This window comes from Phocoena phocoena, chromosome 7, assembly GCF_963924675.1.
Source record: "Phocoena phocoena chromosome 7, mPhoPho1.1, whole genome shotgun sequence".
Classification (NCBI taxonomy): domain Eukaryota; kingdom Metazoa; phylum Chordata; class Mammalia; order Artiodactyla; family Phocoenidae; genus Phocoena; species Phocoena phocoena.
The window spans coordinates 59,874,597-59,898,085 of NC_089225.1; the positions used below are offsets into that span (position 1 = coordinate 59,874,597).

Genomic DNA, 23,489 nt, shown 5'->3' on the forward strand with positions numbered 1-23,489 from the left:
AAAGGGTGAAGCAATTCCATTTTGTCATTGTATTTTTTTATCTTGAGGGAAATAGTATGTTAATGAAAGATATTATCTGAATTGATAATCTTTATCATATCATCTACACCATCTTATATCAGGCTTGTAAGGAGAAGGTTCAAGCCTCTTAGCTTCTTGAGGGAGAGCTCTGTGGCTCAGTCTGAACAAGCAAGCCACAGAAGAAGATATACAGTATAATTCAATTTATATAAAGTTCAGAGACATGCAAAATGTAAAATATGTAATAATATGTAAAAAATGTAATAATATATTTGGCAGGGATTCAAACATATGTGATGAAACTATATATAAAAGCAAAGGAATGTTAAATTTAAATTAGGATAGTGTGTGGGAAATAAAGGAGACTGGATTAGGGAAGATCAGTACAAGGATTCAAAGGTAATGATTGTATTCTTTTTCTTAAACTGGGTGGTGGGTGTTTATCATGTTTTCTTACACTTTTGCATATGTTTTATGAACCAACTCTTAAAATGGTGTAAATTTGTTGACTCTTTTTGCTACCCCAGAATTTGACTTTATGGCCCAAAGCTCAGAGCAGAATAATAGCAAGCCATACCAAATTTAGCACTATAATTTGGGGTAGGAATCGACCATCATCTCTTAACCTCTAATCTAACATGTTGACTTTGTAACAATGAATTGGCAATTAATGATTTTTTTCTGCATACCTAGCCTTTCAGTTTGTTCAGCTGTTACTGATGTTAGTAATAGAATACTGAGAACATTTCTTCATAAAAGTGTGTGTTTAGAGGTCTTTTCTTCAGTATCCTCTCTCTAAAGTCAAGAAGGAAAGAAACATAGCAAAAGGCAAAACTTCATAACAACAATCCTAGCCCAATTATAATGTTAATGCATATAAATATTGATACCTATAAATCATTTCTGCTCTGTTAGTCACAGAACCAAGGATGATGGTATTCTTCCTTACAGGAGGAGAACTAAAGAAGTTCTGGACTGTGTACTTTCCCAAGGAGGGTATCTCAAAGCTCAGAAATACTGCATCAGAACTGACAAGAGCTAGAGGCTGGTTAGCATTGGGGCAGCTAAGAGAGCACACTGGAGAGACACCCAACTCAGAAAGGGAGTTCATGAAAGGATGTCCAAGATACAGGCATCTCCACTTGATGTTGAAGAATGAATAGAAAATACGTAGAGGATGTAGCCTGGGGAAAGAGAATTCCAGGCAGCCACAGAGATGTGGTAAATTTCACGAATTTAAGCTTTCCATGCAGACATCTGCAAAGATCTGAATGAAGTTATAAATTTGACTTGGATTCCAGCCTCCCAACCATTGCTGTGTCCCACCCCAGACATTGGAGACAGCACAGGGCGGGATTCAGAGGCAGAACTTTGGAGTCTGAGAGACTAGGACTGAATCCTTGTCTGTCTCCAGAGTCGTAGACCAGCTCTCACTTCTGATTAAATGTTCAGTTATTATTACTGATCTAACCTTTGTTCTGAAGCCAGTGTGATCTTTCTAAAGTATAACTCCTGCTTCTCCCGCGTTTGCAACTCAACTAGTGTTTCCCCATCGCCCAAGATAAATACTCAAACTTCTTAACAGGGCTTTCAAAGCCTTTGGGCGATCCTGCCCCTACTTCCCTCCTCCACCTCATCAACCTGGCCCTCCAGCTACATTAACTCATATCCATTCCCAGATTCCTCATGCTCTCTCAGCCTTGCCTGGAACACACCACCGTCCTCACTGCAACACTCCTGTTACTCTTCAGACCTTAGCTTTGTAATGTAGTAATTTAATCTTGCAATTTATTGAATACACACCACACACACACATGGGTGCACACACATCCGTAGAGACATTTTATAAATTAATGTAAATTTATCTGGATGCTACTCTGTACCACCTTAAAAGTTAGGCTTCTGCCAAGTCAGAATCTATATTAATATATTCTGTACATCAGCACAATGCGCCTACATAATTAACATTAAACAGTAACAGAAGCCAACGTACTCTTTCTTGGGAGCAATCTTATAAAATATGGTAGTTGTACTAACTTCTATCGGGAAATAACTATGTTATATACACATTTTTATTATTAACCATTTCATAGTTTAATATAAACTACGTTTAATATAAAATGTGCATGAGTATACTTAATGCATGGGTTTACTTATATGTTTAATACAAAATGCCCCCAATCATAAAAGAGCATCAGACTAGAGGACTAAAGAATGTCTTTAGCAGTTATGTGTGTAACAGTGAAACACTGAATCCAAATTTCCATCGATACTACAGTGGATAAAAAAAGTGACACTTATTCATACAATGGAATACTTTGCAGCAGTGAAAATGAATGAATTACAAATTCATGTGACTTAGGAACATATATTGAATGGAAAAGCAAGTCACAGAAGAATACATACAGTATAATTCAGTTTATATAAAGTTCAGAGACATGTAAAATATAACAATATAATTGGCAGGGATTCAAACATATGCAATTAAAGTATATAGCCATTTTGCCACAAATCAGGGTAGAGAGAGGAAGCTTTCCTGTCAGTCAGCAGTAGGAGATGCTAAAACTCAGATCACAGGGGAAAGATTTAGAAGAATTGCCAGTAAATTCAGGGGTTGCTCTCGAGTTATATGATGTCCCTTTTTTGCTTCAGCCAGCAAACCATCAACAGGTTAACAACCGAACCTTAAGACTGCAACCAGAGGCCTCCTCTTACCTCGGCGTCAAAGCGGGGATCCTGGTAGGCGTCACTGATGTTTACTGGAAGACCTGTAGAAGCTACCAGCTCAGCAACGCTGTTATTTATTAGCCAGTCGGAGTAGGATGATTTCTCCATGCTTTCTTTGAAACTATCAGAACACCAAGGCAGGCAGTAAGAAAAGAGAAAAACATCAGTTTACCTGCAAGCAAACCCTGCAAAAGTACACTCATGGCAGGATTACCTACCCTCATTAAGAAGGGGTAAGTGACCTTAATCACAGAACAATAGTGAGGTAATTATAAGCAGCTACTTTATCATGTAAAATAATCAACTCCATGGGTAGAAATGATAGATCCTCTATGATCCAGAGGATAACTCTAGGTTGTATTTAGGCCCCAAAACAGGCAGACATAAAGCAGATAACCAGGTAATGACCAAAATTGATGATAGGATGCCAACGCCATGGCATAATCAATTCCACTGACCACTGACCTTCCTAGCTTGCACCCCCTAACTAAGCAGACCAGATGTTTGATACCAGGGAGAATTAAACCTAAGGATGGAGAAAAATCCAGAAATAAACTGAGAATTTACAAAAGTTTAAGTGTAGCAAAAGAGCACATCTAGACTCAGTGTTAGTGTTTTGTAACTATTGTTGTAGTTTCAGAGTATGTTTCTTAACAAAAACACACTTCCTACTTACAAAATCTTACTGGAAAATCTGTTTTAATTCTACCCTTAACAATAATAATTTAAAATAATCCATATTTGATTTTAACAAGGAATTTTATGTTAAATGATTTTGTGAATTTTCCTTTGTGTCACTTTCACTACTTCACTACAAATGTCAAATTTACAGAAATGCCATAAGAATTAGTAAGATTCCTCACTTCATCCTTCCCTTCCATCATTTCTTCCCCCCATGCCTATTGAGCACTGCCACGAGCTGTGGAAATGCAAACTTGAGCACTGTTCAAATTAACAATATCAAGGAAAATTTTCAGGGAGGATGTTAGATTTGTGGCTTGACCAGTAATAACTGAAATTATGTAAATGAATGCAAGTATACAGGGCAATGTTTTCCAAACTACATTCTGTGGAACCCTGGGTTCCTGAAGATGTTAATGAGTGTACTACAGTCAGTATAATAACTCTGTTGACTTTTTAATCTAAGCTGCATTATATGTAATAAAAACACTAAATGCTGTACACAGTCATTGTTACTATGCAATAATGTGCCTGTGTGGAATTTGTGCCATACTGAGAATGCCAGAAACTGACATGGAGAGGCCACCAGATGTGTGAATGAGAGGGAAGCACAGACATCATTTACCATCATGAATATATCTCATCTGTAATGACTGCTGGTCTGCATCTGATAAATTCAACATATATTTGTGAGGTTATTCAGCCCTTATTGCATATTAAACGTTATTGGTACATAAACGTATTCCCTATGGATCTCTGGCTGAAGATGGAAGTGTTAATAAAAAGCAGAGTCTTGAATTTCTCAGATGATGGCTAAGTCAAAGAAGGAAAAAGACTGAGGACTTCAAAGAGAAGATGAAGCCTTTATTTTCTCAAACAAACAAAGGAACAACAACGTTTTATTTTCTCTTTGCTGTATTCTACCTGTGTGAAGTGAAATTTTACATTGTGCTGTAATGAAAGCAAAATACAGGAAGAAACATAACAGTGCTCCTGATATGAGGTTCCAACTTAATGAAGTCACTTGTCAGCTTATAAAATCATTCAATGCTGATGATTTCTTGCAGTGATTAACCAAGCTATTGATTCATTCTGCAATGCCTGTGTACCACAGGTTTTGTCTACGTCTCTTCTGTGATGAAACAATGTGGAAAATGCTGACCTGGTGTGTGGTGGGAAGAAGAGCTGTGCAGGACCCTGGGGACGAGCCAGGGAGGGAACCTGCGAAAGAAACGCTGGGGTGGGGGAGGCTGAGGAGGGGTAACCGAGAACTAAGGAAGGAAGCAGCTTTATCAACAAGTGTCAAAAAGCTTTAAGTGGGTCTCAGGATGGGCAAGAGTTCAGCAAGGAGAGATTGGAAGGGTGAGGAAGAAGGCACCAATGGAGGAGGAAAGAGCAGGAACAAAGGACATGAAGCAGCAGAGTAGAAGGGTGTGTTCTTGGAACACAGATTAATCGCCTTGGAACACGGGACGCATACTGTGGGGAATAAGACTGAACAGGAGGTCAGGGCCCAAAGGTGGAGGCTTTGACCAAGGAGCTGAGACCTATGTTATAGGCAATGGGGAGCGATGTAAGGGTATTGAGCAGGAAGTGACAGGACTTGAGCTGTGACCTTAGGAAACTTAATCCAGGGAGAATGAGCAAGAAGAACTGGCTAAGAGAGGCTGACGGTGGGGAGAGGTCCTGGCAGACCAGTTAAGTTGTGCAGTGGGAGGTGACGATGCTGGCCACTCAGGAGGTACTGCAGATGATTCCACAGGGCTTGGTGGACAGGCAGCAGTGGCTTACATTTTGCTGCTGTATGCCTGTGGCACTATTGGCAGAAGGGAGTTGTTTAGAGGATTGGGGAGATGGGGGAAGATAACAGACATTCTGTGAGCCTGGAACACGTTATTCATTGTTGAAAATCCAGGACCAGAGCCCATACCAAGTCTTCAGGACTGAAAATACTGATACAGAGTTGGGGCTATCTTCAGGGAAGATAGGGAAAGAAGACAGGGAATGGATGAGATCACTCAGGGAGAGAATATATAGGTAAATCTGTAGGGGAAGGAAGAAGAAAGGCAGTAATAAAGAGGAGAAAGAAAAAAGGGAAAACAAATTAATCATCACCCACGGTGAGCCAAGGGAAGCTGGATGCTTACCTAACTAGTTTGTTTTGTCCTCACCTAAATCCTATGAGTACAATTCTCTACATTTTACAGATGAGAAAACTGAGGCTCAGAGATGCTAAATGACTTTCCCAAGTGGAAATAGGATTTTCAGCTAAAGTGTGACTCCAAAGTGTGACTCCACTTCTGTTTACCCTGTTGCCTCTCTGGGAAGGAGTCGATGGGTAGGAATAGAGCAAGAAGAGTAGGTTTTCACTAAAAAGAAGGGAGGCCAGTCAACATTACAGAGGGTTTCAGGGAGAGGCTGCAGGTAACAAATACTTCAGCCTCAGGCTGCAGTCAAGGAAGAAGGAGGACAAAACACTGGATTTGACAATCCAGAGCTTTAGGTCCCTACTTACAGAATCCTTAAAGATGATGATGGAAACACTTACTAAGCAGGGGCTCCTGAAAGACTCCTTCTAGATCTAGAGCTGCTCAGAATCTGGCTTAGTGCAGGCTGCACATGTACTGAAATCACTCCAAACTGTAGACAATGCAAAAGCATCAGCCCTGGGCTACAGGCACTGCTGAGGTGGTTTCTAGAAAGTATAAGCTATGGTCTCTGCCCTCGGGAGCTTGCCACCTAGTCGGGGAGGTGAGAAATAAACACGCTGACATTAAACAACGCACGACTCAAATACCCAGTTCAAATTTCAAATAAAAAATTTGTCACATGGCTGTGTTGGCTAGTTGCCAAGCCAACTGTGCCAATCATGAATGAGGAAGAAGTATAGGGAGGGAGAAACAACTTCAGGTGGGGCTAAGGCTGCAGGTGAGGCTAAGGCTTCAGAGAGGAGATGAGATTTGAACTGACCTAAAGCTGCAACAATGCAAACAGATTTTCTGAAAACCACCCCTCCATTTCCCTCAGTTTAATCTTGCCTAGGTACATAAATTAAGGCCCAGGGGGACAGGATGGTTAGAGAGACAGGAAGATTGATTTGTCAGTCTAAGTATTTATATCACATTCTGGCCTTTGTACCATTCAACCTTCCATGATTCTGGAATGCAGAATCATGACACTGAGTTAGAGCTTTCAAAACCTTGACCCTTTTCTTTAAAAAAAAAAAAGGTAATTTTGTTTTATGATTAAGACTATGGGTTTCAGAGTCAGACACACTGACTTACATGACTCTCTTGCCACTTCCAAACAAAGTACTCTCAGACAAGTTACTTACATTTCACCTGTAAAATGGGTATAATACTACTACTTAGTTATTGTGCAGATTAAGGTAATAATTTATGAAAGTACTTATCATATTATCTAGCCCATAGCAAACATTTTTTTTAAGTATCAACTTTTTAACAACTTCTGAAGTAAATTCTGCATGTGACAGTACCCCTTTGGACATTTCAGCAATGTGGTGTTGTGGGTTTAATCACAAAGGAAAAGGCCCAAATTATTTCTACTTCTTGAGGGACACAACTAGCTTAAAGGATCAGTTCTTTCATAAAGGTCCTATAGGTCAACTCCTCCTGATTTACGAGGGCCCTTTTATTCTGTGTGGTTTACTCCCTTTGACTGACTGCTGTTGGAATAGAACATGGTAAGATCATGGACACAGCCATGTATATTATGCAGGTTCTGCCCTGTACAGGGGTGCCCTGTCAAAGGAATGAATGGGGCTGAAATCTAGCCTAGTTGCGCACATTGGTTTAGAGCTGCATCCATCTAGAGGGAGTACCTTTTTCCTAATTCTCACAGAGACGCTGTAAGGGCTGAAAATGGCTCTGCTTCAATCTCTTCTTCAACACACATGACAAATGGACATTAATATCAAACTGAATGCCTTTAGTGACAGGGAACTCATTACCTACAAAAATATTCCATGCCATTTTGTGGCAGCTCAATCTACTTTCCAATAATCACCATCTTTTTCTCCCAGTCCCATGGTTTGCAGCCACAGAGCATGGCTCTCATTAACTGACAGCCCTTGAAATATTCGACAATAATTAACATGTTCCCTATAATCCTCCACCTGAGATCATTCTTTTTAACTTATCTCCAATTCCTTCAGCTACTCCCTTTGTGGCATAGCTTCCTTATTCTCATCCTCCCAGTCCTAGATGCGTCCGAGATGGTTAATAGCCCTCTTGCATATGAAAGCCAGTCTGGAACAGTCTTGACCATGGGGTCTGAGCAGCATAGAGGTGGGAATGACCACCTCCTTCATTCTGGATCCTGTTCCCACCAATGAGACTCAGGATGAATAGTTCCTAATAGCTCTTTTTTTAAATAGGGTTTTTTGTTTGTTTGTTTGTTTTTTGCGGTACGCGGGCCTCTCACTGCTGTGGCCTCTCCCGTTGTGGAGCACAGGCTCCGGACGCGCAGGCTCAGTGGCCATGGCTCACGGGCCCAGCCGCTCCGCAGCACGTGGGATTCTCCCGGACCAGGGCACGAACCCACGTCCCCTGTATCGGCAGGCGGACTCCCAACCACTGCGCCACCAGGGAAGCCCTTAAATAGGTTTTTGAAAGCTTAAATTAATATCCCAAATTGAATTAACCAATTTTCTAGAGCCCCCAAAGTATGACCAGAGATATCAAAGGTCAATAAATTCAACACTAAGGTTTTCAATTTGAGCCATAATCAACCTAGGGAGAGTCACTGCAGTTTGGAAACACATCAATAATTTGATTACTCCACAGCCTGTGAGTGCAGATGAGATCATGTCAGCTCAGTGGATCTTAGCTGCCATGTGCATAACTGCAAAATAACCAGTTAGGTTATTTTAACTGTTTAAAAAGTAGACCTCCTTAAGATCAAGATTAGTTTAAAATAACAAGCAAATTGTAAAGTAATCCTTCAGCTTGTATTTTACTAGAACCAGGTGCATATGAAGATGTGGGTTTTTAAGTGAGTTTCCTGTAAAGAGCTACAGCTTGATTCCTTTTCCTCAGTGGTATCTTGCTTCCAAGTGTGAGACTCATACTGACTTCAAAGAGAATTTCATGAGCTTAAATATATTGACTGTGGAGGGATAAAAGAGAATTGCCCTATTACAGAAAACACATAGTTCCTGAAATGTGGCTGTCCCTGAAATAAGGGCCAGTGAGATAGATATAAACCTCGGGGTTGACAAGGTGCAGAGCAGCATAGGAGAGAAATCGATACAAGTAAAACAAAACTGGACAAAATAAAATACCCCAGGGACCAGGAACTTTGCCATCTTCAATTGTCTGAAAAACCTACCTTAGCTAAAGGTTCAAACACAGAAAATTGTATGAAAATAAACTTAAGACTATTTTTTAGAATTCTCAAAACAAGTCTCTAAATTAGAAGACAAAATATCTGAAGAAAATAATATTAATCATTAGACTGTGTCTGTATTGACGGTTTTGTTCTCAACACTAGAGTTCACTCTAGTTTTCACTAGAGACTCCCAAGACTTCACTTTTTCAAGAATAACCATTGGTTGGGCCCCTACAAAATGCTGGAAAGTAGTGGGTGAATCTTGCATGAAGCAATCAAAAAGGGTCTCTTCCTTTGCTGAAAGGAGTTGGTCAGCTCAGCCCTGACCATCCTTATATATATGTATATACGTACGAAAGAGGTATAGGCAGGAGCAAAAGGGGCCCCACCTTCAGGGAGCTCACAGACAATGACAATGGATTGTGACGTCCTAAGGAAGGATGTACAAGACATCACGGCAACAGAGAGAAGGGCCAATTCTGTTTGGGCTGGGAATGGTATTTGGGAACTACTTCGCAAAGGAAGTTGGTATAAGCTGATCTTTGTAGGATAAGAACGAACTCATCTGGCAGAGAAAGAAGGTAAAAACAATTCAGACAAAACCACAGCAAGAGTAAAGCTTTAGAAGTGTGAGGTTTTCTGTGTTGATATGACGAATAGTAGAGCTAAAACTTAGGCTAAATGGTAGAAGTGATGAATAAGGCTACAATGGAAGAGGCCAACCTGTATATTGTGTGGCTCCATACACAAACACAACCACACTTATACTACTGATGATTCCTGCACGGGTATCAGGAGCCCACTGAGTCCTGAGTTCCCTACATATGCATCCAAGCCCTTTCTGGACACTTCCTCCTGGTTACCCACAGGCACCTCAAATTTAACATTTTCAAGACTGAACTAATACACTCTCCTTGATGTGCTAACAATCATTAATAAAAACTGTGACCATTAACTAAAAAGAGATCATTGGGTAAGGAACAGAAGTTTCAACATAGACACAATCTATTTTCTCATTTTCAGGGAATGATTGATTGTCAATTGACCTCGATAGTGTGAATATTATCCAGTGGGGGTAGGATTCAGAGAGGCGAAGAGTCAGGAACTCCAAGAATTCTTTAGGACAGATATTTCTTTTTCATGCTTTGTAAACAAAAAATGATTTTTTTTATCTACATGCTATGCCTGGTACTATTTTCCATCTTGCTTCATTGACTAGAGGTCAGCCTGAACTTTGGTTCACAAAGAGATATTCCCCTCCTTACTTCTTCTTCTCAAGTAAGCCTGCCTATCCCTGGGTCCTTCCTGAAGCTTTGAGTTGTGCAACATTATTTGAAGTTGTCTTTTCAATTAGGAGATTAAGGAACTATGTCAATATCACTGGGACTTAAAGCTAGGACCCCAGCAGGAGAATCTCAAACATCTAAGTCTAGAACATTAATAATTTCCTACTGGCTTCAGTATATCTTTGAAGGTTACCAAATAAGTCTTTCAGACATAAAAGGTAATGGGAGAGAATGTAGTTAGCAAGTAGAACCAGCCTGTCAGTTCTTATACTGTGGTGGGAGAGGAAGATGCTCTAAGTTGCACACCTTCCTGAATTTTATCATGACCTGGACCTGTTAATGGACTTGCCTTTAAGGTCTTGCCTGGGGACACTTCATCACACACATATTTCTCTCATTTCAAGCATTGTGTTATCAGAAATGAAGACGTGGAAACCAAATAATACATTTTCTATATTTCACTTCCTCAAGCCGTACAATTAGAGTGATGAAATTTATCACCCCTAGGAGTTGGTGTCACTTTGGGAAGTGTCTTGTGCCTCTCAGATGGGTGTCAGATGGCATTACTGTGAGTGGTTGGTGTCTACAATTTAGCACCATGTGGTGACAACTGCTTGGTTTCATAGCTGAGCAAAGCTGGGTTTTGGGGGTTGTGTTTTTGTTTTCTTTGTATCTTGGCCCAACATTTCCTTGCTGTGAAACTACAGATAAAATTTTAACTCTGCCTGTTAATTTCCATAATAGAAAATAGGGGAAAGATAGCCCATTTTACAGGGCTGTTTTGAGGATACAATAATATAATGTTGAAGAATGCATGACACATAGAAAGTTCTCAATAAGTATCAGTTCCTTGTAGGCCAAAGATTTTTCTTTTATTAAAAACACTAGGTGAGACATGCTCTGTTTAACTGCTTATCTACTGGGGCAGGAGAGATGTTACTGTTTTTGGCTGTGGCATTGTTGTTAGATTTGAAGAAAAAATGTGCTATGATAATAAAGGACAGAGGTAAAATTCTATCCTTCTAGATGTGTCAAGTAGCCCTACCCCATCTCTCTTTGGGGCTGCTGTGGGCACCTCTACCCATCTGCTCTGGATTGAGGGCATACCTTCCCACAGGTCCTGGGCATATGTCTACACAGTAAGAAAGAAGTAGACTCAATGTGTTAAAATATTAACTAAGGCATGTTAAATGAGAGACCTACAAAAATGAGAGAGCCAAGCATAAAAACCAATCATTAAGAATTCTGAGTTGCCATGATTCCGTTTACTGTGTGCCATCAATCTAAGGGACAGCTGACCTACATAGCTACTTCCTTATGTTTGATCTCAGTACTTATTCATGTGCCTTGTTGTTCATGGGATATTTGTATAGCTTTAATTCTCCTCTGTGACAGTTTTACTAGAGTGACAAGCCCACTGGCCTGAAATAAAAAGGGGTAATGAGAGGGTTTATCTTTCATTTGAGTCTTCATGTTCAAAGGTAGAAAAAAGAAATTAAATGTATTTAAGAGGTGAAAGTTAGATGCTTGGGAAATATGTCTACTTGAGTTTCCTAAGATTTTGGAAGATACAAAACTTTGTTACAAATATTTCCTCTCCTTCATTGATGTTTAGTTCTTATAATTAGCATCATGCAAACCGGGTGTAGACACATACATTACTAGTGCCATGGAGGGTATTTATAAAATAGGGTTATTTGGGGGATTGGGGGCCATATAAGCCTAAAAATATCAAAGTGATACTATCCCTGCTCAGGTCAGTGTGTAAGCACTCCATTCTAATGACACTCTGTATATTTTTAGGGAAAGGAGCTAGGAAATATCTAGGTGACTATTAACAATGGAGCTTCCTGATAAAGAAGAGGCCTTCGTACCAGAGCTTAGTCTCTGGTACCAATCTGTCTTCCATTAAACTAATTCAGACCTGCTGAAATACCTCCTTGCGAAACAACCGAAAGGGAGTTGGGCCATCTGGATCTTTCATTCTTCAATTAGCAACATTAAATACTGGCATAATAAGCTTCAGCAGCCCTGAATTTGCCACAACAGACAGTCAAAAAGAATGTCCTAAGGTTCCTGTTTAAAGGAAGTTACACAACAAAAGAAATCTTATGTTCCAAGATGACTGGTCATGGTGGTGACAGTGCTGTTTTCATGTTTAATGTTTTAAAGGTTTTCTTCATTTCCTTGAAATCAGAATAAGTATCATGTTTCTATTTCTACAAAAACTCCTGTCATATGCTTCCTAGCAGAGGTACAGTCAAAGAAAGAAGATCTATGAAGAAGAAAGTAAAAGAAAGAAAATGTATTCATGACATACTGTGGGAGTATTCTGTCTTACATCAGTGTGTAAGTTTGTCTAACACTCCCTATTACTCTAGGTAATAGAGAAATTTAAAAGAAGGTAAGAAGACGATGGACCTTCCAAACTGGCACAGTAAAGCCCACTAAAAATTTGTTCCTCCATAAAAGCATGAGAATACTAGCAAAAATTGTCAAAATCAACTTTTTGAAAACCCTGGAAATTAAAGAGAGGCTTACAAAAATCCAAGGAGTGTTTATTCAAGAAAAACAGTTCAATTTCTGTAAGGGCAGTATGTTGTGTGGCATTTTAACATACCTTATTCTCATCTCCCTCTCCCTAGCTCTGGGGTAGTGGTGAAAACCAACAGATTCATAACCATGCTAGCCGTGAAAACCAGCAGGCAAGCAGCCACTGGCCGAAGAAGAATGGGTTTGGAGCCCTCCAAAATCCTATCCCCACAGAACTGTCATTATTTGACATGTTTGGCAGTTCCACAGAAACCTCCACTCATAGACCTTTCCTTTATTTAACCTGACTTGGAGCTTGCTAAGAACAGCCTTTATCCCCAGGTATCTGTGGAAAAAAAACACAAAACAGCAGCAACTGTTTAACATCACAACTGCCTTAGGCAGAAAAACAGTTACAGCTAACAAGAAACTGACCAGAGGGCTTCCCTGGTGGCGCAGTGGTTGGGAGTCCGCCTGCTGATGCAGGGGACGTGGGTTCGTGCCCCGGTCCAGGAAGATCCCGCGTGCCGCGGAGCGGCTGGGCCTGTGAACCATGGCCGCTGGGCCTGCGCATCCGGAGCCTGTGCTCCGCAGCGGGAGAGGCCACAGTAGTGAGAGGCCCGTGTACCGCAAAAAAAAAAAAAGAAACTGACCAGAAAACTTAAAAGGAGAAGCGCAGGAACAAGATATTCCTGGGGAGGTTTGAAAAGTTCTGACATATTCCTGGAAATCTAGAGTTGTATTTATGCCCAGGAAAGACCTGAGAAGGCCCTAATCTCCCACCTCTGGTTGACCTTGAAGGTCTACGAAAGCAGAAAGTAAAAGCTAAGTAAACTTCCTGTCAGAGAATTGAAAGTATCCCCCACATGAACACAGATCCCCTCAGCAAGGCTGGAACACTTATTGGTTCAAGTTTTTTGTTTGTTTGTTTTTAAGAAAATCTCGGTCCAGTCATTAGCTGGCAAGCTACCTAACTATGCAGAGAATTCAGCTGCCACACACAACAAAGATAGTTCATGAAAGTCAGGAAACAACAAACAGCAGAAACAACAACAGAAACAAACAGAAACAACCACAAACTCTGGATGGAGTGGGTGAGGAGCAGATTTTATTTCCAGAGTTTCCACATTATATTATTTAAATTATTCAGGTTTCAACTAAAACAGAGAGAGAGAGACAGAGGGAGAGAGGGAGAGACAAAGAAATAGGAAACTATACAGGAAAATGCAGATGACTGTCTCCGAGTAAGCCCAGATGTTGGACTTACTAGACAAAGACTTTAAATGAGCCAGTATAAATATGTTCAAAATACTAAAGGGAACCATATCCCGTTCCCTCCAAAAAACTAAAGGAGAATATGAGAACAATGTCTCACCAAATATAGAATATCAATAAAGTGATGGAAATTATAAAAAAGAACCAAATAGAAATTCTGGAATTGAAAAGAATAATAACTAAATGAAAAAATCACTAAGAGGGCTCAACAGCAGTTTTCAGAAGCCAGAAGCCAGAATCACTGACCTTGCAAATAGGTTAATTAAAGATAGAGACTATCTGGTCTTAGGAACAAAAAAATGAAGGAAAATAGAGTCTCAGAGATATGAGACATTATTAAGCATACAAACATATCCATAATGGGAGTCTCAAAAAGAGAGGAGACAAAGAAAAGGAGCAGAAAGAATATTTGAAGAAATATGGTAGAAAACTTCACATATTTGATTAAAATAAACATTAATCTATACATTCAAAAAGCTCAACAAAATCCAAGTACCATAAATTCAAAGTGATCCACAACTAGACACATCACTAACAAACTGTTGAAAGCCAGTGACAAGGAGAGAAGCTTGAAAACAGCAAGAGACATGACTCATCACATACAAATGTTCCTCGGTAAGATCAATAGCTCCATGATCAGAAACCATGGAAGCCAGAAGGCAGTTGAATGACATATTCAAAGTGATCAAAGAAAAAGACTGTCAACCAAGAACTATAGATCCAGCAAAATTATACTTCAAAAATAAAGGAGAGGTTAAGACATTCTCAGATAAAAACTGAGAAAATTCATTGCCAGTAGACTTACCCTATGAGAAATACTAAAGATAGTCCTTCAGGCTGAAATGAAAGGACACTAGAGAGTAATCTGAATCCACATGAAGAAATACAGAGCACTGATAAAGCTTACCCTATAATAAATACAGAAGATAGTATAAATGTATTTTTCATTTGTAATCCTTTTTTCTCTCCTATCTCACTTAATGGCATAATGAAACAACTTTAAAACTTCATTAAAGGGTTATAATGTAAAAAAAATATAATTTTTAAGACAACACAAATGGAGGGAGAACTATACAGGAGCAAAGTTTTGTGTACTATAGAAATTAAATTAGTATTAATCCAAATTAAATTGTTATAAGTTAAGACATTAATTGTAATCCCCAGGGCAATGACTAAGAAAAGCATTGAAAAACAATAGTAAAAGAAATGGCAAAATAATTAGAATGGCACATTAAAAAATATCTGATTACCAAAAAAGAAGGCAGAAATGGAGAAATACAGGGACAAAAAGACATGACATAGAGAAAACAAATAACAAAAAAGTTAGATGTAAATCTTACTTTATAAGTAATTACTTTAAATATAAATGGATTAAACTCTGCAAACAAAAGGCAGAGATTAGCAGAACAGATAAAAATAACATGATCCAACTATATGCTGCCTACAAGAGACACACTTTAGGTTCAAAGACACAAACAGGTTAAAAGCATAAAGATAGAGGGCAGACAGCAGAAGCAAGAAGAACTACAATCCTGCAGCCTGTGGAACAAAAACCACATTCACAGAAAGACAGACAAGATGAAAAGGCAGAGGGCTATGTACCAGATGAAGGAACAAGATAAAACCCCAGAAAAACAACTAAAAGAAGTGGAAATAGGCAACCTTCAGGAAAAAGAATTCAGAATAATGATAGTGAAGATGAATCAGGACCTCGGAAAAAGAATGGATGCAAAGAAAGAGAAGATGCAAGAAATGTTTAACAAAGACCTAGAAGAATTAAAGAACAAACAAACAGAGATGAACAATACAATAACTGAAATGAAAACTACAGTAGAAGGAATCAATAGTGGAATAACTGAGGCAGAAGAACAGATAAGTGACCTGGAAGACAGAATGGTGGAATTCACTGCAGCGGAACAGAATAAAGAAAAAAGAATGAAAAGAAATGAAGACAGCCTAAGAGACCTCTGGGACAACATTCAATGCAACAACATTCGCATTATAGGGGTCAGAGAAGGAGAAGAGAGAGAGAAAGGACCAGAGAAAATATCTGAAGAGATTATAGTCGAAAACTTCCCTAAAATGGGAAAGGATATAGCAACCCATGTCCAGGAAGCACAGAGCGTCCCATACAGGGTAAACTCAAGGAGAAACACGCCGAGACACACAGTAATCAAATTGGCAAAATTTAAAGACAAAGAAAAATTATTAAAAGAGCAAGGGAAAAATGATAAATAACATACAAGGGAACTCCCAGAAGGCTGACAGCTGACTTCTCAGCAGAAACTCTACAAGCCAGAAGACAGTGGCATGATATACTTAAAGTGTTGACAGGGAAGAACCTACAACCAGATTACTCTACCAGCAAGGATCTCATTCAGATTCAATGGAGAAATCAAAAGCTTTACAGACAAACAAAAGCTAAGAGAATTCGGTACCACCAAACCAGCTCTACAACAAATGCTAAAGGAATTTCTCTAAGTGGGAAACACAAGAGAAGAAAAAGACCTACAAAAACAAACCCAAAACAATTAAGAAAACAGCCATAGGAACATACATATCGATAATTACCTTAAATATGAACGGATTAAATGCTCCAACCAAAAGACACAGGCTTGCTGAATGGATACAAACACAAGACCCATATATATGCTGTCTACAAGAGACCCACTTCAGACCTAGGGAGACATTCAGACTGAAAGTGAGGGGATGGAAAAAGATATTCTATGCAAATGGAAATCAAAAGAAAGCTGGAGTAGGAATACTCATATCAGATAAAATAGACTTTAAAATAAAGAATGTTACAAGAGACAAGGAAGGAAACTACATAATGATGGAGGGATCAATCCAAGAAGAAGATATAACAATTATAAATATGTATGCACCCAACATAGAGCACCTCAATATATAAGGCAACTGCTAAAAGCTTTAAAAGAGGAATTTGACAGTAGCACAATAATAGTGGGGGACTTTAACACCTCACTTACAAAAATGGACAGATCATCCAAAATGAAAATAAATAAGGAAACAAAAGCTTTAAATGACACAACAGACCACATAGATTTAATTGATATTTATAGGACATTCCATCCAATAACAGCAGATTACATTTTCTTCTCAAGTGCACACGGAACATTCTCCAGGATAGATCACATCTTGGATCACAAATCAAGCCTCAGTAAATTTAAGAAAATTGAAATCATATAAAGCATCTTTTCTGACCACAATGCTATGACATTAGAAATGAATTACAGGGAAAAAAACATAAAAAACACAAACACATGCAGGCTAAAAATACGTCATTAAATAACCAAGAGATCACTAAAGAAATGCAAGAGGAACTCAAATAATACCTAGAGACAAATACCAATGAAAACACGATGATCCTAAACCTACGGGATGCAGCAAAAGCAGTTCTAAGAGGGAAGTTTATAGCTATACAAGCCTACCTCAAGAAACAAGAAAAATAGCAAAAAAACAATCTAAACTTACACCTAAAGGAACTAGAGAAAGAAGAACAAACAAAACCCAAAGGTAGCAGAAGGAAAGAAAACATAAAGATCAGAGCAGAAATAAATGAAATAGAAACAAAGAAAACAATAGCAAAGATCAATAAAACTAAAAGCTGGTTCTTTGAGAAGATAAACAAAACTGAAAAACCATTAGCCAGACTCATCAAGAAAAAGAGGGAGAGGACTCAAATCAATAAAATTACAAATGAAAAAGGAGAAGTTACAACAGACATCACAGAATTACAAAGCATCCTAAGAGACTACTACAAGCAACTCTATGCCAACAAAATGGACAACCTGGAAGAAATGGACAAATGCTTAGAAAGGTATAACCTTCCAAGACCGAACCAGGAAGAAAGAGAAAATATGAACACACCAATCACAAGTAATGATATTGAAACTGTGATTAAAAATCTTCCAACAAACAAAAGTCCAGGACCAGATGGCTTCACAGGTGAATTCTACCAAACATTTAGAGAAGAGCTAACACCCATTCTTCTCAAACTCTTCCCAAAAATTGCAGAGGAAGGAACACTCCCAAACTTGTTCTATGAGGCCACCATCACCCTGATACCAAAAGCAGACAAAGATACTACAAAAAAAGGAAATTACAGACCAGTGTCACTGATGAATATAGATGCAAAATCCTCAACAAAATACTAGCAAACAGAATCCAACAGCACATTAAAAGGATCATACACCATTATCAAGTGGGGTTTATCCCAGGAATGCAAGTATTCTTCTATATACGCAAATCAATCAATGTGATACACCATATTAACAAATGAAGGATAAAAACCATATGATCATCTCAATAGATGCAGAGAAAGCTTTGGACAAAATTCAACACCCATTTATGATAAAAACTCTCCAGAAAGTGAGCATAGAGGGAAGCTACCTCAACATAATAAAGCCCATATATGACAAACCCACAGCAAACATCATTCTCAATGGTGAAAAACTGAAAGCATTTCCTCTAAGATCAGGAACAAGACAACGATGTCTGCTCTCACCACTATTATTCAACATAGTTTTGGAAGTCCTAGCCACGGCAATCAGAGAAGAAAAAGAAATAAAGGAATACAAATCGGAATAGAAGAAGTAAAACTGTCACTCTATGCAGATGACATGATACTATACATAGAGAATCCTAAAGATGCTACCAGAAAACTACTAGAGCTAATCAATGAATTTGGTAAAGTAGCAGGATACAAAATTAATGCACAGAAATCTGTTGCATTCCTATATACTAACGATGAAAAATCTGAAAGAGAAATTGAGGAAACACTCCCATTTACCATTGCAACAAAAAGAATAAAATACCTACTAATAAGCCTACCTAGTGAGACAAAAGACCTGTATGCAGAAAACTCTAAGACACTGATTAGAGAAAATAAAGAGGATACAAACAGATGGAGAGATATACCATGTTCTTGGATTGGAAGAATCAATATTGTGAAAACGACTATACTACCCAAAGCAATCTACAGATTCAATGCAATCCCTATCAAATTACCAATGGCATCTTTTACAGAACTAGAACAAAAAATCTTAAAATTAGTATGGAGACACAAAAGACCCTGAATAGCCAAAGTAGTCTTGAGGGAATAAAACGGAGCTGGAGGAATCAGAGTCCCTGACTTCAGAATATATTATAAAGCTACAGTAATCAACACAATATGGTGCTGGCACAAAAAGAGAAACATAGATCAATGGAACAAGATAGAAAGCCCAGAGATAAACCCACGCACCTGTGTTCAACTAATCTATGACAAAGGAGGCAAGGATATACAATGGAGAAAAGACAGTCTCTTCAATAAGTGGTACTGGGAAAACTGGACAGCCACATGTAAAAGAATGAAATTAGAACACTCCCCAGCACCATACACAAAAATAAACTCAAAATGGATTAAAAACCTAAATGTAAGACTGGACACTGTAAAACTCTTAGAGGAAAACATAGGAAGAAAACTCTTAGACATAAACTACAGCAAGATCTTTTTTGATCCACCTCCAAGAGTAATGGAAATAAAAACAAAAATAAACAAATGGGACCTAATGAAACTTCAAAGCTTTTGCACAGCAAAGGAAACCATAAACAAGACTAAAAGACAACCCTCAGAATGGGAGAAAATATTTGCAAACGAATCAATGGACAAAGGATTAATCTCCAAAATATATAAACAGCTCATGCAGCTCAATATTAAAAAAACAAACAACCCCAATCCAAAAATGGGCAGAAGACCTAATTAGACATTTCTCCAAAGAAGACATACAGATGGCCAAGAAACACATGAAAAGCTGCTCAACATCACTAATTATTAGAGAAATGCAAATCAAAACTACAATGAGGTATCACCTCACACCAGTTAGAATGGGCATCATCAGAAAACCTACAAACAACAAATGCTGGAGAGGGTGTGGAGAAAAGGGAACCCTCTTGCACTGTTGATGGGAATGTAAATTGACACAGCCACTATGGAGAACAGTATGGAGGTTCCTTAAAAAACTAAAAAGAGAATTACCATATGATCCAGCAATCCCACTACTGGGCATATACCCAGAGAAAACCATAATTCAAAAAGACACATGCACCCCAATGTTCACTGCACCACTATTTACAATAGCCAGGTCACTGGAACAACCTAAGTGTCCATCAACAGATGAATGGAAAAAGAAGATGTGGCACATATATACAATGGAATATTACTCAGATATAAAAAGGAATGAAATTGGGTCATTTGTTGAGACATAGATCGATCTAGAGACTGTCATACAGAGTGAAGTAAGTCAGAAAGAGAAAAACAAATATCGTATATTAACGCATATATGTGGAACCTAGAAAAATGGTACAGATGAACCATTGACATATTCGGATTGACATATATACACCGATGTGTATAAAACTGATAACTAATAAGAACCTGCTGTATAAAATAAATAAATAAGCAAAAAGATGGAAAAATACATACTGTGCAAATAGCAACCATAAGAGAGTTTCAGTGGCTATATTAATATTAGACAAAATAGAGTTTAAGGAAAAAAAAGTTGATAAAGACAAAGAAGGATATTTTAAATGGTAAAAGGAATGAACCAACAACAAAAAAAAATAACAGTTATAAACATATGGCACTTAACCACAGAGCCCCAAAATGTGTGAAAAAAAAACTTAGAACTGAAGGGAGAATAGATAATTCAACAATAGTGGTTGGAATCTTCAACACTGTACTTTCAATAACAGAACAACTAGGCAAAAGAATAACAAGGAAGTAAGAGACTTGAACAACACTATGAACCAACTAGACCTAAGAGACATCTATTGAGCACACTAAGCAACAGTAGCAGAATAGACATTCTTCTCAAGCACAGATGAAGCATTCTTAGGATAGACCTTAAAAGAACCCTCAATAAATTTTAAAAGATTGATATCATAAAAAGTATTTTCCAATCACAATGAAGTGAAATTAGAAATGAATAACAAAAGAAATTTGGGAAATTCATAAATATTTAGAAATAGAACAACATACTACTAAAGAATCAATGATAAAATATCCTTATATGAAAAAAAAAGAATCAATGAGTCAAAGAAGAAATCACAGGGAAATAAGAAAATATCTTGAGATGAATGAAAACAAAACGTAGCATACCAAAACACACTGGATGCTGCTAAAGCAGTGCACAGGAGATAATTTACAGCTATAAATGCCTACATTAAAAAAAGAAAAAATTTCAAATCAGTAACTTCACCTTCTCTCTGAGACACTAGAAAAAGAACACACTAAACCTACATACGCAAGCAGATAGAAGGACATAGTAAAGATTAGAGGAGGAATAAACAGACTGAGAAGAGAAAAACAATAGAGAAAATCAACAAAAACAAAAGTAGGTTCTTTGAAAAGATGAATAAAATTGATAAACCTTTGGCTAAGCTTACCAAGAAAAAAAACGAGAGAAGACTGAAGTTACTAAGATCAGGAATGAAAGAGTGTTACTACCAACTTTACAGAAATAAGATGGTAAGAGAATACTATGAATAATTGTACAACAAATTCAATAACCTAGATGAAATGGACAAATTTCTAGAAAGACACAAAGTACTGAAATGTACTCAAGAAGAATTAGAAGATCTAATAAAACTATAACAAGTAAAGAGGTTGAATTAATAAAAAATTAAAATATATAATTTCTACAAAGAAAAGCTCAGGACTAGATGGCTTCACTAGTGAATTCCACCAGTGCTTCAAGAATTTTTCTGTAAGCACCAATCCTTCATTTCAACAGCATAGTAGAGAACACTTCCCAACTCATTCTATGAGGACAGTATTACCCTGATACCAAAACCAGATATCACAAGAAAACAAAATTACAGACCAACCTCCCTTATGAATATATACATAGAAATTCTCCACAAAATACTAATGAACCTAATCCAGCAACATAAAAAAACGATTATACACCATGACCAAGTGGGGTTTATCCCAAGAATGCAAGATTGGTTTAACATTCAAAAAAATCAACCAATGCAATACACCATATTAATAGAACAAAGCACAAAAAACCATGTAGTCATCTCAATAGACACAGAAAAAGCATTTGACAAAATCCAACACTCTTTCATGACAAAAACATCTCAACAAACTAGGAATAGAAGGAAACCTACTCCAAAATAAGTAAAGCAATATTAAAAAAGGACAAAGCTGGAATAAAAGTAAGTTGTAGCTTATTTCAAAGCTACAATAATAAAGACAGTATGATACTGGCATAAGGATAGACATATGGATCAATGAAATAGAATTGAGAGTCCAGAAATAGACTCATACATCTATAGTCATTTGATTTCCCACATGGGTGCCAAGACAATTCAATGGGGAAAGAATAGTCTTTTCAATAAATGATGCTGAGGCAACTAGATATACACATGCAAAAGAATGAAACTGAACACCTCTCACACATCATATACAAAAAGTAAGCTGAACATGGATCAAAGACCTACATGTAAGAGTTAAAACCATCCCACTCTTAGAAGAAAGGCAAAAATCTTTATGACTTGGATTAAGCACTGGTTTCTTAGATATGACATCAAAAGCACAAGTGACAAGAGAAAAAATATATAAATTTGACTTCATCAAAATTAAAATCTTGTATTTGAAAGGATACTATCAAGAAAGTGAGAAGACAACTTATAGAGTGAGAAAAATATATGTAAATCATAAATGTTATAAGGGACTTATATCCACAAAGTGCAAAGGATTTTTACAACTCAACAATAAAAAGACTATTAACAAAACTAAAGGATGGCAAAGGATTTAAATTCATATTTCTCAAACAAGATATACAAATGGCCAATATGGACATGAAAACATGTTCAAAATTGTTAGCTATTAGGGAAGTCACAACCACAATGAGATACCACTTCATACTCACTAGAATGGCTATAATTTTGTAAATAAATAAAGTTGATGAGGATCTGGAGAAATTGGAACCCTCATACTTTGCTGATGGGCATATAAAATTGTGTAGCCATTGTAGTAAACAGTCTGGCAGTTGCTCTAAAAATTAAACATACAGTTAACACATGACCCAGCAATTCCACTCCTAGGTCTATACCCAAAAGAACTGAAAATGTATGTCCACTCAAAAACTTGTACATGATTGTTCATAGTAGCAGTATTCTTGCTAGCCCAAAAATGGAAACAGCATCATCAACTGATGATGAATGGATAAACAAAATGTGGTCTATTCATACAAAGGACTATTATTCAGCCATAAGAAGGAATGAAGGAATAAAGTCCATGCTACAACATGGATAAATCATGAAAATGTGCTAGGTGAAAGAAGCTAAATGCAAAAGGCCACACACTGTAAGATTCTATTTATATGAAATGCCCAAAATAGGCAAACTGATAGAAATAGAAATTAGATTAGAAATTGCCAAAACCTGGAAGGAGGAGGGAGTAGGGAGTGACTACTAATGGGTACAGAGTTTCTTTTTGGGGTGATAAAAATATTCCAGAAACATACAGTGTATGGTTGTGCAATCTTGTGAATATATGAAATATACTAAAACCCACTTAATTGTACATTTTAAAAGGATGATTTTGTACGT

The 23,489-nt window shown here is 37.7% G+C and overlaps 1 protein-coding gene across 1 annotated transcript in view; it reads right to left on the bottom strand.

The window, feature by feature from the left end:
- Positions 1 to 23,489, bottom strand: part of PDE11A (phosphodiesterase 11A) — a 419,270-nt gene that overhangs the window by 202,985 nt on the left and 192,796 nt on the right. The window contains exon 6 of the mRNA XM_065880101.1: positions 2,737 to 2,869. Within this exon, the coding sequence (XP_065736173.1) occupies positions 2,737 to 2,869 (133 nt within the window). The remainder of the gene's footprint in view (positions 1 to 2,736; positions 2,870 to 23,489) is intronic.